This window comes from Mastacembelus armatus, chromosome 19 (genome assembly GCF_900324485.2).
Source record: "Mastacembelus armatus chromosome 19, fMasArm1.2, whole genome shotgun sequence".
Taxonomy (NCBI): domain Eukaryota; kingdom Metazoa; phylum Chordata; class Actinopteri; order Synbranchiformes; family Mastacembelidae; genus Mastacembelus; species Mastacembelus armatus.
The window spans coordinates 17,815,371-17,831,649 of NC_046651.1; the positions used below are offsets into that span (position 1 = coordinate 17,815,371).

Below are 16,279 nucleotides of genomic sequence, written 5' to 3' on the forward strand. Positions count from 1 at the left end.
GCTACATACAAAACATTTAAAGACGGTATCAAACATGATGCTTTGTTATAAACTAACTGCACTGAGAGTAAATCAGAGCTGTTGTAAGAGTGCAAGGGGAGAAGCATTGTCCAAAGAAATTTTATTAAGACCATTTCAAAACAGGGTTTTAAAGTTATTCTCGTTTTCAAATTGTTAATTCAAAGAATTTTTTAAAGTGTATATCCATTTCCATTTCTAAAAAAATCGCAATAAAACAGGATAATCCAGTAAATATTTAGCAGTTTCTTAATATGCAGAACTTTTTGTCCAGTTTCACCAACAAGTGTCTCAACAAGAAAATTCCTTTTTTTTTTCTTTTTTTTTTTTAAAAATCGCTGTAGGCACGTGGATGAGGAGCTAGCTAACTAATTACTGAAAACACAGACTTTTATACTGTCTGTGTCATTGCACACTTTGAGTAACTGGGTAAGTTTGCTCTGATTTGGGCAAATGCACATCAGTGTGGACCTGTGTATTTACAGTGCCAGCTGAGCGGGCACATTATAAAGGCAGGAGCAGTGTCAAAATTATTTGCTGTTAATTTCTGACTTTATCCACAAAGTAAAATAAATAAATAAAATCAACACATAATTCAATGCGTTGTCACAGCACCTGTAAACTGGAAGCTCTAAAAATATACAGCGATATCATGCCAGATAAATATATTGACTACAGTTTGAAACAGGAATTGGGGGATTAGTCTTCAAAATACAGACTATTTTTCTTTCTTAGATCAAATTACAACATATGTTAATATGTTATCTTTATAGACATGTTTCTACATCACCATATTTGGGTGTAACTGCTCCATTTTGCAAAATTGAAGATAGTGGAGTGAGGAAGAGACATCACAAACATCTCAGATATGTCAGTTTGTTTCTGCAAAAACCAATAAAACCTTTAATAAATGAGATTAAAGACATCAACAAACAAAACTGCCATAAAAACCATGCTAATGTTGGTGCCGTAATACATGAATAGTTATAGTGGAACACCATATAAACTATATACATTGGTGGGTTGCGTCTCTTCACATTTGTTGGTTGTGCCCAAAAAAAACTGTCGCCCACATTTCCTGTCAATACTGATAATTTATTTGCTCACTAAAACAATGGAACTTGCAGACCACACCAGTTTTTCATGAGTCTTCTTTTTTTAGTGAAATTTACTGTGTTCCAACTAAAACTGGGGTATAAACACGTAAAATACACCTACTGAGCTTTTCTTAGCTGCACTGAGAGAACAGTTCCTCTTTCAGACGATAGTAGCGCCCTCTCTTGTCCATGAGTTCTTGGTGTGTCCCCTGCTCCACAACTGCACCTTTCTCTATGAAGATGATGCGATCAGCCTTCTCCACAGTCTTCAGCTGATGAGCCACCAACAGCACTGTCCGACCACAAGCCAGAACCTCCTGCAGGACCTGAGACGCAGACACCAGCAGTCAAATATGTACAGCTGTATTAAGCTGTATCTGAACTAAGAAAGTGAAACTCCAGCAAGACGTCTGGTATAAAGAACAGCTTTACTGTTGGACAAACATGTTTTTGGTTCTCGATGTCGCTGATCTTTGGAGTACAGTGTTTTCACGGTTTTCTCCTCTTTCTCTTTAGGGCTGCAGCTAAAAATTAATTTAATGATTGGTTTTATCTATTAATTATGTAGTTTATAAAATGCTAGAGAACAGAATCAAAAACAGCCATCCAAGTTTGGTAAAGCCTGATGTGACGTCTGACCATCGATCAAAAAGCCACAAATATTCAATACAGAGTAATAGTAAACTCTTTTTGTATTTAAGATCCTGAAACATGAGTTTCCTGATTGAAAAACAATTATTAAACTATTTAAAAACAACCTTTTCCCTGTGTCATATTTTACTTACAGCATGCTGTGCTTTAACATCCAGTTTGCTAGTAGCCTCATCCAGTATGATGACCTGTGGATCTCGAACCAGAGCCCTAATGATGGCAAGGCACTGCTTCTGTCCATCGGAAAGTTTTCCACCACATTCCCCTATATCTGTAAAGACGAGACAGACACGCTGAACTACAAACAAAGACTCTGCTGTCTTCACGTTATATCTGCTGTCTCTCATGTCTCAGGGCACCATGCACCTCTCTGATTTCCTGAATCTGCAGATATTTGCATGATGAACCATGACTGGCTTTAAGACATGTGGCATCATAAACTTAAGTTTGCCAGAACCTCAGATTTCTGTGCAGCCAACAGACGCCTGCTCCCTTCAACAGAGAAGACGTGAAAACAAACTCTGCACCTACAACTGTCAGTGCAGTGAAGGGCAGATATTTATTTCTTTAAAAACAACAAAGAAACTGTGATAGTAGCATTCAGTCTCATAACAAAAAAAGAGCTTTACTAACATGGAATTAGATACAGTTGGTGTACCTGTGTCATATCCATTCTCCAGTTCAGAGATGAAGTCATCTGCACTGGCCCTCTGCACAGCTTCTTTCACCTTCTCCATGGTGCAGTCTCTCAGACCATATTCAATGTTGTATCTCAGTGAACCAGAAAACAGCACAGGATTCTGGGATACCAGAGCCATCTAAATAAATCAATTCAGTTAAAACACACCAGCATTAGTGTATTAATCCACAAACAACTAATAAAATGCTGTTTAAAACCGGATAAATCTGTAGGTCCTGTGGATACAAGCTGTGTAAACTTTATGTAAAACAGTGTAATCCAAAATCACAAACATAAGAATCCCTTTGATTTTCTGCAGTGATTTGAGCCTCCAGCCACCCAGTCAATTTCACCTTTTGATGGAGGCATTTGTGTTTGTATTGGTGCAGTGGTTTGTCATCCAGCAGGATCTGCCCTTGTTGAGGTTCATACAGCCTCTTCAGGAGACTGACAAAGGAAGTCTTTCCTCCGCCAGAGGGGCCCACCAGAGCTGTCATCTTACCGGGCTGCAGTTCCACAGAAACTGACTGGACAGAAAATGTAAAAGACCTAAGGATTCATTTGTGGATCGTCTAGCACAGATAGATTTAATCTTTTACTGTCAAGCCCAGTTACCTTCAGAGCTGGTTCATCCTGAGGACCTGAGGGATATGTGAAGGTGACTTTGTCGAAAACAATTCTTCCCTGCAGCAGCTCAGGAGCCAACTGTCCCTCCTTCTTACACTTTGGTGTCCGGTCAAGATAGCTGAACACTTTGGAGATGACTCCAACTGTGGAGACCGTCTCTCCATAGCAATACAAAATCTCCTATTTTAATAAATATTTCATGAGCATTATAAACACTTCACCACTCAAACACATAGAGGAGTCTGCAGTGTGAGTATTTGTTAGTTAGCTCACCTTTAAATTGTTTGACATGGGCTTCTGGTACAAGAAAAATGACACAAGACTACCGATGCTGAGGTGACCGGACGAGATAAGGCTGCGGGCCTGTACCAGCATCAGGATCTTTATCCCCAGACTCACCAGCTAAGTGGAAAAAGTTTTATTAATCAAACTGTAGTTAAACCCAAACATACTCTAAATTACAAAAATTTCACATGCTCCTAAAAACCAAATGTTTTAAATATTATTGGAGCAGCATATACAATATTTACAGCAGCAGATTTCTGATTTTAAAAAAACAGATCAAATGGGTCTAAAAAGACAAAAAAAATCTCATAGTAAGTCAGAAGGCGCCATAAGGATCCGTCCACTTTCAACCACAGGAGAAAGAAGACTGAGGAGTACAACCAGCCTGGGATACTAATTTTGACTTAAAACCTCAAAAGACTCAGTTCATCATTGTGGCTATCTCAAAACTGTATAATTCAAGTTTAATATAGACAGTCAAAACTATTATTTCAGTCGTCTTACCCTCCTCGCTAACAGGACGAATGAACTGTAGATTCCTGAATGCCTCTTAATTGTGCCCATTTGGTCCAGAGCCCCATTATACCTCCTCAGTTCCTCCTTCTCCCCATTAAAGCTGCGGACTGTGCGAATCCCACTGATGGTTTGGGAGGCCAGATCTTTGTTCTGAGCGAGGCAGTCCTGCATCTGATCTTTCAGCTCCTGTTTGAGAGAAAATACAGACTGACTCAGTAACAACAAAATGCATTCTTCTGATCAAAATTAGTCAATGCCTCTAATTTGAGGTTGTAAAATTCTATTCTGCAGGAAAGTAAATCTCACATTTGTGATTGAAAGTCACAAAGTAAACAAGATCCTGTACTGTTGGCATGTTTTATTATTCTCAGCTGCAAGCAATGAACGTTCTTTAGTATGTCACCATGATGGGATCTGCTTTTCCTTTATCACTTCTTCCTTCTCTTGAAAATGTCACTAAAACCTACCTTGCCTGCTTGCTCTTCCTCCAGATCACACATCTATTATCTCACCATTTTATAACCTGGTTGGTGTATGGTGATGAACAATAACAGAAATAATCATTTTTGGTTGCATTGTGTTTTCATCCATAAACATCAATCACCATCACCCATCAAATCAGTAACGTGAACGTTTAGCACCACCTGCTGGTGACGGAAAACACCACTGTTTCCTGTGAGTCTGAGCCAACAACAGGCCTAGCTCCTCACACAACAGTGACATTTAGACAAACTGAGCTCCTGTGCATCTCTCAAGCTGACCTGAATTATATTAGTGCAATCAGTATGAATATGAAACAGCGTATATGGCAGAATGGCATATACATCAGTGACATGTCATCACATGTACCTTGTACCAGGTGATGTATTTATTCTGTAGTACTGCCAACAGCGGCATCTCTATACAGGTGAGCACAGTGAGCTCCCAGGACAGGCCTAACATCACTCCGAGCATGAGGCACGTCTTGACTGTGCTGCGAACCAGGGCGTTGGCATTCAGCGCTACTGTGCGGCCCATCCTGTCCACATCAGAGTGCAGGCGCGAGGAAAGCTGGCCTGCGTGATGAGAAGGATCAAGACTATTAACTGGGTGCTAAATATCTACATATGTCTAAATCTAAATATGTCCAACACTTAAGAACAGGTGGAATATTCTAGCTTTTCCTAAATATTTCAACAGATAAGTAAGATATGTTTACAGGTTCTGCTCACCTGAGTTGTTCTCCTCAAAGAAGTGCACCTCCTGCTGCAGGAGGGTGTGAAAAAGCAGATGCTTCAGTCTCTTGTTCAGCCTGGCCAGGGTGCACATAAATATGCCTCCTCGCAAGCCAGAGAACAGAGCGCTGTAAAATGGACACACTGACAATAAGCTTATTTTAAAACTCACTGAAACAAATCACATTTTAGTCTTTATGTTATAATGCAAGTGAAAAAGAAAGGAAAATATAGCTAGTTAGTTTTGTTTCATTACCTTCCAACAGAGACCAGTACAAGCTGTACAATTGCATAACAGAAGCTGGTCTGAAGCACTTGACCTCTCAGCTGATCAATAACCTTCCCCTGATAAAGTGGGATAAATGTATCACCTGTCAGGAAAGACAAATGTCACGGACAAAGTAAACAGAACAGGTAGCAAATACTGCATGTTTGTTTCTAAGATGTGATCATGCAGAGATTCTTAAAAGTTTTGTACTTTTGTTAGATGCATGCATCACACATACTGTTGCTGTTAGATTAAAAACCTCTAAGTGCCGGGAATAATGTTGGAGTCTCAACTAAAACAACTAATTCAGTTTTAAATAATTCTGGTGATATTTTAGATTTTTACATACTGTACCACAGTCCTGGTGTTGTAAAGCTCAAATCAATTAAAAACAGTCCCCAACAACTGCCCTATTTTCTGTTGTCTCCAAAAAAACACAATGCTAATCTACTTTTTAAACCTACTGAGACAGAAGTTATGAAGTACTGAAAGACACACGAAGACATTGCTGGTTTTAGGGTACAACCTTATCCTTTCAAGATTCTTATGAAAAAGCAGTCATGCAGTAAACAGTGTATAATGCTAAAGTTAATACACACATACTGATTTACCGTATGATTTACAACCTGCCATACTTACAGATAACGCCCAATATTAGGAAGCTAAAAGCTGCAATCAGGTAAAGGGAATCTGGTCTGAAGTATTTCAACACCCTCATAAGCAACAGTCTGGCATCCAGTTTGTTGTCCTTTTTCCCCTTCCCATCACTACAGAGGCCTTTTTCCCAAACTACACAAGCCAGTAATGAAGACACTGGTCCCAGGAGCAGCATGCTGAGGTCAGGAGGTGGTCCAGTGTAAGGCTCTGAGGGAGGCGCCATAAGGATCCGCCCACTTTCAACCACAGGAGAAAGAAGACTGAGGACTACAACCAGCCTGCGGAGCTCAGCCTGTGGCTTCCTGTCAGTCAGTATGAAGGTGAAAATATAGAGAAACATCCACTTTACTGCCCCAAAAGTCCAAACTCCTGCCAGTCCACCACAACTGGAGCACTTGAGGAGCACCAGTCCAGTCCACAGTACCAAACACAGAACTGCATCAAAAAGTAGGATCAACAATGCACACACTGCCACTTCCCTCATTTTCCTTTGGTCAGACTGCAAGGGGCTGAATGTGATCCTAAAACAACAAATATTAGTTATAACACAGATAAAATCAGACATCACAGTAATCACCAAGTACATTCACTCATTTTCTACATTCTACATACAAATCACACACACACACTAAAACCAACAATGACATGTTGTCAGGAAGTTTAAAAACTGTCTTTAACTACGTAACATTTGTAAAAACACACATTAACAAACAAGATAACCTATAAAAGACATTAACGCGTGTAAAGCGTGTGGACGGCATTAACATGAGCTGTTTTAGATATTTTTCTGTTTTGAATCTGTAACAACGAACCAGACTTTATATGTCAAATGTTGAGCAACAGCACTGAAGTAAAATAAGGATATTAAGGATTAAATACGAATTTAGCTAAAACACAAGTAAGCTAGTTAGCTAACTATGTCACAACTCTGCTAAACTTGGCGTTAACCAGGAACACAACGTTAATACGTAAAGTCCCCGCTCCCCTGGCTGCTGCTTAACAAGCCGACAAATCTGTAACACATTTAAATGTTAAATTTAAGGTTTTCGTGATTTATTTAGGATAACTTACCGAGGACTAGCGGTTAGCTGTCCCAATAGTTAGCTAAGTTAGCTAACCAACGTTTACTTTCGCTTTCGGTAAGCTAACAACTGTTTTGGGACATGTCATGTGCTGTAAAATATTCACGTAAACGTTAGACATGTCCCAAAACAGCTTCATTGTCCCTTTTCTTTTTAAATGTCGTTGTTAAATGGCAGAGTTTTAACTTCTCTCTTTAGTTTTTATCGTTTACACACTGCTGCCCGTCATTTCAAATCACGGACAGAATTTGTGTTTCCGTTTCCGCTTTCAAAATAAAGGCATGATTTTAAGCCTTTGTCTCTTTGATGAAATTTATATGAATTACATTTAAAACCTAAATCATGTATTTAAAATCCAAAAAGAACCAACTCTGCCACTTATTTTAGTCTTTCACATTTCCACTATTCATAAATATATACAATATTAACATATAAATTATATATAAATAAGTACATCTAAAAAATAAGTACAATTTCTCAACTACTGTAGTTACCTAAAAGTGCCAATCGAATCTGATATTTATGAATAAAATATATGACAATGAAAATTTGTACATTTCATTCAATTTATTTGGTAGCAATAGTCACAAAAGTGTGAGGCTTCATGTGGGCCTATGGGATGTTTCATTATAAATTGAACTATAATAAATTTGAACAATATCTACAGGTAAAACTGAAACAACTAGTCAACAGAACATGGCAGCTATTACTAATCTCTAACAATGATGACTTGGTGGTTTTCCTTTCAAGTTCCATATATAAGTACAGCTTTGAATACTAGTGGTGTTTGTACTTTAGATTTCTTCTTCACAACATTTCCAAGGAAAGTACTGCACAGTTGTCACATTTGAGTAGGTGAAAGTTTATTTATAAGCCCCCTGTATGTTTTCCATGCAAAAATTTTAATCTGAAAAGTTACTCATTACTTAAACTCTTCAATAATTGAAAGAAGGTTATATGGTTACAGTAGGAAAATACTTAATAAACCATGTACAATAATCTTCATCCTTAAAGTCCTTTGTATTGTAAAAGTAAAAAGCTTTTTTTTCTGTAAACACTTTAACACAAATTTTACTTTTTGTGTAGTTTGTCAGACTATTTTGTTTGAATTCAAATGTAAAAAAAAAAATCACAACAAAGACAATTTTCATATTCAAACATTTATTTTTCCTCTTTGACCATTTTGTATAAATAAAGAATTTATAATAATGGTATCATTTGGCCCAAAGTAAGACAAGCCTCTAAAAATACAAATTAATCCTCTCATAGCAGAGAAGCCTCTGATTACACCTGTGTTGACCACAATGTGTATATTTAATTTTCAGTCATTCAGAGAACAGACGAGAACATGTTGGATATGTTTATCGGTCTGTAGTGTTTACAGTGCTGGAACATGTCGTGATTTGTTCATGTGCACAGGTGGCATGTTCTGCTTGGTCTGAACGATTAAAAGTGGAAAACAACACTCATCGAACACAAACACACACTGTGCTATTTGCTTAATAGGCGGTGGTTATTACCTAGAATTTAAGGCACTGAGTTGCAGGATATTAAGAACCATATTATGCATTATGCCTGATATACATGTTGGTAAATAAATGTGTTTTAAATCAAACTACCACTAATTAATTTAACACACTCCAGCGCTGGGGACATGTAGTATTCCCAGCTGTTTCCACTGACTGAAGAAAACAACTCACTGGAGCTTTGTATGCAGGATTAAGAATACTTGATTTTGGTCTTTGGGATTTGTTGACAATAAGAAAATCAGAATAAATACACTGACCTGATTCTTTCCCTCTTCTTTCTTAAGCCACATACTCTTTCACTGTGATTTCACTTGTGTCATATTAATAGTTTGCTCGATAGCATTTTACCTACTCAGACCTCTCTCCTGTGCCTGTAAGCTGATTGTATATGTAGACACCACTCTAGCAAACATCTAGAAAGAATAACGTATGATTCCTTTAACAAAGGATCATGTATGTTTCTTGGCTTGAGAGAGTGAGATACCTCATGTATCCTATGATAGATTGTGTGATCACAGAAAAGATCAGCAGCATTTTACGATAAACAGTACAATCACATTGTTTTAAGTGCACATCTGTCCATTTTGGTATGTAGGATCAAGTGTCCAACCTTGGTTAAACTGTAGTTATCTTTACCTTTATGGCATAACAGCTGGTGCGCCTAGAAATCTTGTGCAAACAGGAATAATTTTCATAACTGTCAGCGTGATGTGTTAGCGTGTGAACAGGTTCAGACGCTGGAGATACACTCTGCCCCGTTAGCCGAGGCCTTGTCTCCCTCTGTGGGCACGCTGCTGTAGTGACAGCCTGGCACGCTATCAACAGAAGGTCTCGTTGGGTCAGGCAGTGCAGACGGCTGACTCTGCTCCGACGCCTTCCTGTCCTTCTTGTCCAACCAGTAAAATGACACCATGAGGAATACGGCGGATGAGGCAACAACAGCACTGCAGGCAAAGAAGACGTGGAAGTACTGGCCTGTCCTGTCAATCAGGAAGCCTACAGCAACAAGAAAATCCATCAGTAATATTAGCATTTCACCTTTTGATCTTTTATGGGTTTTATCTACAGGACCCACATTTTCCTGTAGTTCTGTAGAAAGGAACCAACATGTTCCTTTCTCTCTTCTTTTGTAAGGACGGGAGAACCACTCTTTGATTAAACATATCACAGCTGGTAAAGACATGCGACTGATAATGAGGCTTTTCCGGTTCCTTTGTTTTAAGCAGTCACAAGCCAAAACATTTGGAGCTTCTGACATGGGAAGCGTTTTTGTTAATACACAAATGCTCAACAACAGTGTGTGCAGCGTATTGATCACCTTACCCTTTATCAGTTTTCATGTGAGCTTTAGGAGCAAACTAAGTCACTTTCTGCACGTAAAAGGCAATTCTGCTGTGACTTGTCTCTGCCAGACCACATCAGCACAGGAAGCCACCTGAGACAGAGGCCTCTGCTCTTTCCTCACTCTGCTGCCACTAAGCTTCAGTCCTGAATGAAGCACAGGCAGTTCATACTACATGTTCTCTGTGTTGCAGCACTACTGTTTGAGAACATGGTGTTATTTACAGCAACAGCCTTGAGCAGGACTTGTCCTGAACCTCCTCCATGGTTCAAGGACATCATTCTTTTGCAATTGGCTTCAATGTGTGTTAGATATTTACCTACTGTAGAGACAAAAGACAAAACATGAACCTGTGGACTGAGATTTAAGGGCACTCTGTGTTTACGTTACCTGCCAGTGGAGGCCCAATGAGCAACGTGATGCTCTCCATGATAGCGAGCAGGCCCAGAGCTGAAGGAAAGCGCCTCATCTCCACTATATCCATGAGCACAGTGAACATCAGGGAGCCCACCACGCTCATGGACAGCCCATAGACCACCACATAAATGAGGAGTACAGTGAAGCTGGGCCCGATGCAGCAGATGCTGTTACTGAGCCCGTTGACCAGCAAAGCTACAGCAAACACATAAATGTGCCGCCCTTTGAACCAGGGCATGTTGAAGAGGATGCCAAAGGGTGGGCGCACCACGATGTTAACAATGCCAAGGATGGAAAGCAACAGCGCGGCACGGCCAGACTCCATATTGTTTGCTGTAGCATAGGGAACCAGGTACACCAATGGCACCACAAAGCCAAGCATCATCCAGGTGATGCCTATGGCATACACACAGAAACGCGGGTTGTTGCAGAACTGATCAAAGGCCATGTGTTTACTCAGGGAAGCCACCAGGCAGCTACATATCGTCCTCAGCCTCTCCTTTCCCCTCCTCACATTTTGCTTCTCTGGCAGAGGGGATTCATGGTTCATCAGTGGCTCGCCACGACGTCTGGAGGGCTGGAGGGGCCTCATCACTGCTCCACACACACAGCAGTTAAGCAGGATGGCCCCCAGGATAAGGAAGCTTCCCCTCCATCCGAACTCTGTGTGGAGGTAGTTACCCAGGAAAGGTAGTATGCACAGGCCCAGGGCTGTACCTGTGGAGGACATAGCGTTGGCAAACGCACGGCGACGCACAAAGTAGTGGCCCAGGATTGTCACCGCTGGTTGGAAGCTGAGGCAGAAACCGAGTCCTGTAAGGAATCAAGAAGTTTCATTACTGCAGATATCACCAAGTTGACTGATAACACAGCAGACTCAGTTCAGTTTACAGTGTTCTGTACAATACTTTATTACATCTTTGGTACCATCTGCGCTTTTCACATCACAAAGGTATTTACCAAGAACGACAGAAGAAGATGCTCCACATTCTTCACCTGCTGGTCTCTAACGTGCACAGTTTTACATACCATGGTCATCAAGTGTCTGTTGAGTGTTCACTGACCTGTAATAACCCCCGACGTTATGTAAAGCTGGATGATGGACTGGGTAAACGAGCTGGCAGCCATCCCAACCCCACTCAGGACTCCACCCAACATGACGGTTGCCCTGCAGCCAAATTTCTCCACCAACACGCTACAAAACGGACCTGTGGATAAAATTTAATGCTTAGTTTAGTGCACGGTGGAGCAGAAAGGGCATGTGACTTGTGTTTAGCTGTATTTTGTATCGGCTGAATGACCTTTCCAAGTACTGAGACCGTGACTGAAAACACAGTATATTTGCTCCGTCACTCATTTTTTCAGACCCATGTGTGCCCATGGTGTAAACCCAAAACCATTTAACAGGAGATAGCATTTGCCTCAATTGATGCTCATAAATAATCTGCCTGAGGTGGAAGATTTACAGTATAGCACAGCACAGCATATTAGTTAAAGGTTAAACCAAAGCAACTTCTTTTGCTGTCAGGCAGCAGAGCTGCAAACTGCTGAGGAGGATGATAACTTAAAGTCCTAAAGTCTCACTGGTTCAGACCGAGTGGCATCTCCGTGTCACTGAACGGGTTAATGTGAAGTCTGCAGGGGTAAAACATGATGGGAAAGAAAGAAGAAGAATGATCAGTGTCATCGCCTCATTGGCTCAATTGTCATACACAGAAAATAGTGTAAAATCAGTTTAATGAACTATGAAACACTGTGACAGAGCTGATTTCACATTATTTTTTCTAATTTATGACCAGTGCTAAAGAGATTTAGAAAATCCCTTTGAATCCACAGTAATGTCTGACTAGAACTCACACTCTTGTCTAAACGGCACGAATGAACGAATATCCAGAAAAATGTCTTAGAAACTGTAACTAACAGGATTTTTGTGCACTGTTGGATGTTAAAAACAAACTGCAAATGAAAGATGATTATGTGTATTCAAACAGAAGAGAGAATAGTGGACTCCAATGACTTCAGTGTGGTTCATCAAATTTCAAAGAAAATCGTTTCTTTTTGCAGGAGGGCTATCAACACATTCAGACATGTTTGTGAGTGAAACCTCCACTTCATAATTAAAACAACATCTTATCTGTCTTGACTTGTACTGGACTGATATGGCAGCTCATCCTGGAAGGACGAAGGAGGAAGGCAGAAGGAATTTCAGTCTGATAACATTGTGAAGGGTCCGGTGCTGTTAGGGAGTAACCACAGCCTTCTGCTGATTGAAAACCAGGAGGTCATTACTAAACACTGCCCACATAAAAAAACTACATGTCACAACATGGTGAGTGTGAACAAAACCTACTTATTAGTTTTTAAAATAAATTCACCTCAAAGAAATCAGGATGTTTATATTTTTTTAAAAAATGATGTTTTACATTTTATGATTTTGCTGATAAATTAGGAGTCATGAGGTAGAGCAATAGATAGATGGATAGATGGATAGAATACTTGTCAGTTCTACAGTTTAAATGCTGACACGTCTGATTTTGGGAGATTAACATTGTTTGCGTCTGTGTTAACGTCTCTAAAACCTGTTTCTAATCCTTCTATTATACAAAGTCTGCTGGCCAGAGCCAGACTAACAACATTCCTCTCAGTTACTGTGCTGGATACAACACAATAACTGGACGCTAACGGGAGAAATCAATGTGAAACCACAGTAATCTATTAACACCCAATGACCAGCACTGAAAACTTAGTTTTAGTTAACTCAGTAAAGTCAGTTACACAGTTAAAACCTATCATGGGTTTGCTAATGTCAGTTACTGATAGAAGCCTCTGCAGGGAGCAGACCAGGTAGGACTGCATCAGAAAAAATCTGATTAAAGCTAAAAGATGCTTCTCAGGTTTCACATCTTCCTCCTACAACAACAACAACAGGTTGCTGAGGTAAAAATGAGGCAAAAAGTCAAACTAATGTATACAGTGTACTGCAGTTCACCTTTTACACGACATGAAGGAGTAAATCTTAGTTATTGGGGTGAACTGAGATGTATGGGTGCACACATTAAGGTTGCAAACTGCAAAAAGACCAGTTCTGTTTGTGTTCTGCCCACGTTACCTCCTGCATGAAGCACTGATGTCATTATGGAGGGCACCCAGGAGGTTTCACTGTTGGAGGCGTGGAACTCATTCTGCAGATCCATGTAGAAGATTCCCACGCAGGACGGGAACGCCAAGGTCAAAGCCAGGACCAGGATGTTGGCACCCAGGACCACCCAGCCCCACCCGCCATCTGGAGCTGTGACCACTCCTGTTACAGCCACAGAGTCACCTCCCTGCGCCCCCTCCGCTCCTTCCGCTCCTTCGCAGTCGCTGACCTCTTGAACTTTCTCGTGCGCCATGCTGTTGGCCTGCTCACAAACCCCAGTGGCCTCGGTGTCGAGGTGGCGATGACTTGACGCTCTGATTCCATTTCTCTGAGTCATTTTCTGCTCAACAGTTGCAGCAAGGCTCCTGTGTTAGCTCTGCAGGGTGTGTAATTTCCTCTTCTACCCATGTCCTTGTAATTTTCAGGAGACCTAGAACGGCACAAGCAAACAATCTTTCAAACTGTGCAAACTGTCTTAGATTTCAGAAGGTAAATCCTGAAGACGGCCTCAGGGTAAATTCTAATAATGTGTGTTGATGAACACAACAGCATAAACTTGTGAAAATGCCAAAGGTTAAGCAACATCACCTGGCTCTGAGTTTGTATTTATTTTACTGTGACAGTAAATGTTGAAAGATTTCCTTATCAAGTCGGTGACAATATTTGCGCTGAGCGGGTGTTTGCAGCAGCTGGACTAACCAGTGAACAATACGCAGGTCGCTCCCAGGGAACTTCAGCTTTCAAAATAAAAGCCCCAGGGCACTACAGCGTGCACGTTTCTTTTTCACTGCTTCGGTTTTATCAGCATTGCAAATCAGAAACCAGTCTGACATCCAGGAATTTATGCCTGCAGATTGGACTGCGACTTAAATATGCCCGTTTGGTTGCAAAAGGGATTCTGGCCCATGTGAGACTAACATGCTCTTGTGAAAACCCTCGACTGAATAGTGCTCTGTGCAAACGTTCAAGCAGCAAGACAAGACACTTGACACCATTAACAGATGTAGCAACTACTGAGTGAAGCAAAACCATCTGAGATTATGTTGCTGAGAACCTAACTCTGTCACTGTTCTCAGCCTGACCCGTGGCTAAACATACGTGTGTGTGTGGAGACCTGATCTTTACGGCCATGGGGGTACAGCTTCAAGACTCTGCTGGTACTAAAACGTCATTGTAATAAATGAAAAGCACAAACTGGAGTAACACCTGAAAGCATGAGAGCAGCCTGACATGAAAAGTACACAGAGGTTTTTTTTTTGGCTTTGTAATCCTGAGCGTGTGATGCATTAGTGGGGAAAGGCCATATCTCAGTAATCTGAGCCACTGAACATCAGCAGCTTGTTTTTCCCATTTAAGTCCTGCACAGTTCCCACCTACAGTGCTGTCATACTGTCATAACGTCACTCAGCTATAATACTCGAATATGAATATTTACACATCTGTACCTTTATAGTCCTTGCACTCCTACTGCAATAGTTCACACACTGTACATATATAAATATATTGTTTTTCTAGCCTTTTTTATTTTTATTTATTTATTTTATTCTTCTTTCTTAAAACTTTTACTTTGTTCAATGTTTGTGCCCAAACCTGCTCAGTCAAACTGGTTCTAGTTCTGGCTGCACTTTATTTCAGAAACGTGTGATGCTGAGCACAGACCGTGCAGGGGCAGGTTTACCTGTTTACAGGTGAGTTTATATTGCAGTCATTTAATAATTGCTGTTTTAGCTGCACTAACATGAGGGCTTCATGGCAACACGGTGTTTTTCAGCTTCCTTACAGCTGGGAATCAAACCTGCACACGGACACACAGCCCAGACGTCGCTTGGCTTCGGTAGTACTTTTCTCCTCAAAGGCCAAATCTGCATTAAAATCTTTTGTTGGCATCATTTTCCAGTCCGATAGTAAACAGCCTGAACATCACTGCCTCGGCTTTGTCGCAGCAAAGAGGAAGCGATCTAACCAGTAATCTCTTCCGTGTATTTGCAGAAGAAAAAGAGAACAAAAACAAGTATTACTCACGTTTTGTTCTTTAACTGTATTTCTGGTGGTCGTGCCCCCTTTCCACACTGCCCCGCGGGCGCGGTTGGTCCTCGGTGGCTGTCCGGTTCTGCTCCGCACGGAGGTCCGGCCACGGTGGGAGGAGACTGACGTAGCCCGAAAAGGAGGATGGGGTGCGGACTGTGCAGGCCCCAGCCCCGCCGCTACTCACAACGCAGCCGTAATGGTGGACAGATTATAAGGGTCCTGGAATAAGAAAGAGCTGATCACAGAACAGCTTGTGCGCAACGGTGGGACTGGAGGAGCATTTACGTCTTTACGCCCTAAAACATCAGATTTACGCATAAAAGTCCAGCAAAATATCAAAGTCTAATTCTGAGAATCTATTCAAAATGTCATGAGTTAAAGACTCATTCTTCTTATGGACTCACGGACTGACAGGATCAAACCAGTTATTCTCAGATGAACAAGTGAATCCTGGAGAGGGTGCAGTCTGAAGCCTCCTTTAAGGATGCGTCCTGGTTCAGTCCGCACAGGAGCCATGAAGAGTCAACCACCCTCCTTTCCTCCTTTTTTATAGGGTGAGAAGAATGTGGGAAACTTTTAGGGGAGTTTAACAAATGATTTACATTTGATGCACCCCTGGTCCTTCTCTAGGAAATCCCCCCCCGGGGTTAAGGGTCTTCCTTGGATGATGATCATCATCATCATCATCATCATCTAAGAGGTGGCAGAAATACTTAAATTCAAGAGGAAA

General features: G+C 41.0%; 2 protein-coding genes across 4 annotated transcripts; both read right to left on the minus strand.

Moving 5' to 3' along the window:
* Nucleotides 1–106: 106 nt before the first annotated feature.
* On the minus strand, nucleotides 107–7,329 carry tap2t (transporter associated with antigen processing, subunit type t, teleost specific). 2 transcript variants are annotated; one of them, XM_026314719.1, is made up of 13 exons: nucleotides 7,084–7,329; nucleotides 5,995–6,533; nucleotides 5,344–5,458; nucleotides 5,085–5,215; nucleotides 4,723–4,928; nucleotides 3,862–4,059; nucleotides 3,346–3,474; nucleotides 3,061–3,252; nucleotides 2,799–2,972; nucleotides 2,425–2,584; nucleotides 1,901–2,037; nucleotides 1,237–1,441; nucleotides 107–900 (listed from the first exon to the last, which is right to left on the minus strand). In XM_026314719.1, the coding sequence occupies exons 2-12, from the start codon at nucleotides 6,494–6,496 to the stop codon at nucleotides 1,247–1,249; spliced, it is 2,139 nt and encodes a 712-aa protein (XP_026170504.1). In that variant the 5' UTR covers nucleotides 6,497–6,533; nucleotides 7,084–7,329; the 3' UTR covers nucleotides 107–900; nucleotides 1,237–1,246. The 2 variants fall into 2 exon arrangements, with proteins under 2 accessions (XP_026170504.1, XP_026170503.1); XM_026314718.1 differs by lacking the exon at nucleotides 107–900 and having other exon boundaries at nucleotides 1,172–1,441.
* Nucleotides 7,330–8,238: 909 nt separating this feature from the next.
* Nucleotides 8,239–16,104, minus strand: slc16a5a (solute carrier family 16 member 5a). Of its 2 annotated transcripts, none has more exons than XM_026315086.2 (6): nucleotides 15,954–16,104; nucleotides 15,544–15,768; nucleotides 13,492–13,951; nucleotides 11,447–11,590; nucleotides 10,356–11,195; nucleotides 8,239–9,619 (listed from the first exon to the last, which is right to left on the minus strand). In XM_026315086.2, exons 3-6 carry the CDS (start codon nucleotides 13,856–13,858, stop codon nucleotides 9,354–9,356), a joined length of 1,617 nt encoding a protein of 538 aa, XP_026170871.1. In that variant the 5' UTR covers nucleotides 13,859–13,951; nucleotides 15,544–15,768; nucleotides 15,954–16,104; the 3' UTR covers nucleotides 8,239–9,353. The 2 variants fall into 2 exon arrangements, with proteins under 2 accessions (XP_026170871.1, XP_026170872.1); XM_026315087.2 differs by having other exon boundaries at nucleotides 15,962–16,103.
* Between the last annotated feature and the right edge of the window lie 175 nt (nucleotides 16,105–16,279).

Bases quoted from the DNA above. Each gene is read 5' to 3' on its own strand.
- slc16a5a (XM_026315086.2), bottom strand. From the start codon at position 13,858: ATGACTCAGAGAAATGGAATCAGAGCGTCAAGTCATCGCCACCTCGAC. The intron at 11,591-13,491 runs GTAACGTGGGCA...TTTTATCCACAG, and splicing joins ATCAGTGCTTCATGCAGGAG to GTCCGTTTTGTAGCGTGTTG. The intron at 9,620-10,355 runs GTAACGTAAACA...TTGTTGCTGTAG, and splicing joins CATTGGGCCTCCACTGGCAG to GCTTCCTGATTGACAGGACA.
- tap2t (XM_026314719.1), bottom strand. From the start codon at position 6,496: ATGAGGGAAGTGGCAGTGTGTGCATTGTTGATCCTACTTTTTGATGCA. The intron at 5,459-5,994 runs GTAAGTATGGCA...CTTTCCTGACAG, and splicing joins CCTAATATTGGGCGTTATCT to GTGATACATTTATCCCACTT. The intron at 5,216-5,343 runs GTAATGAAACAA...TCCATTTTACAG, and splicing joins GTACTGGTCTCTGTTGGAAG to CGCTCTGTTCTCTGGCTTGC.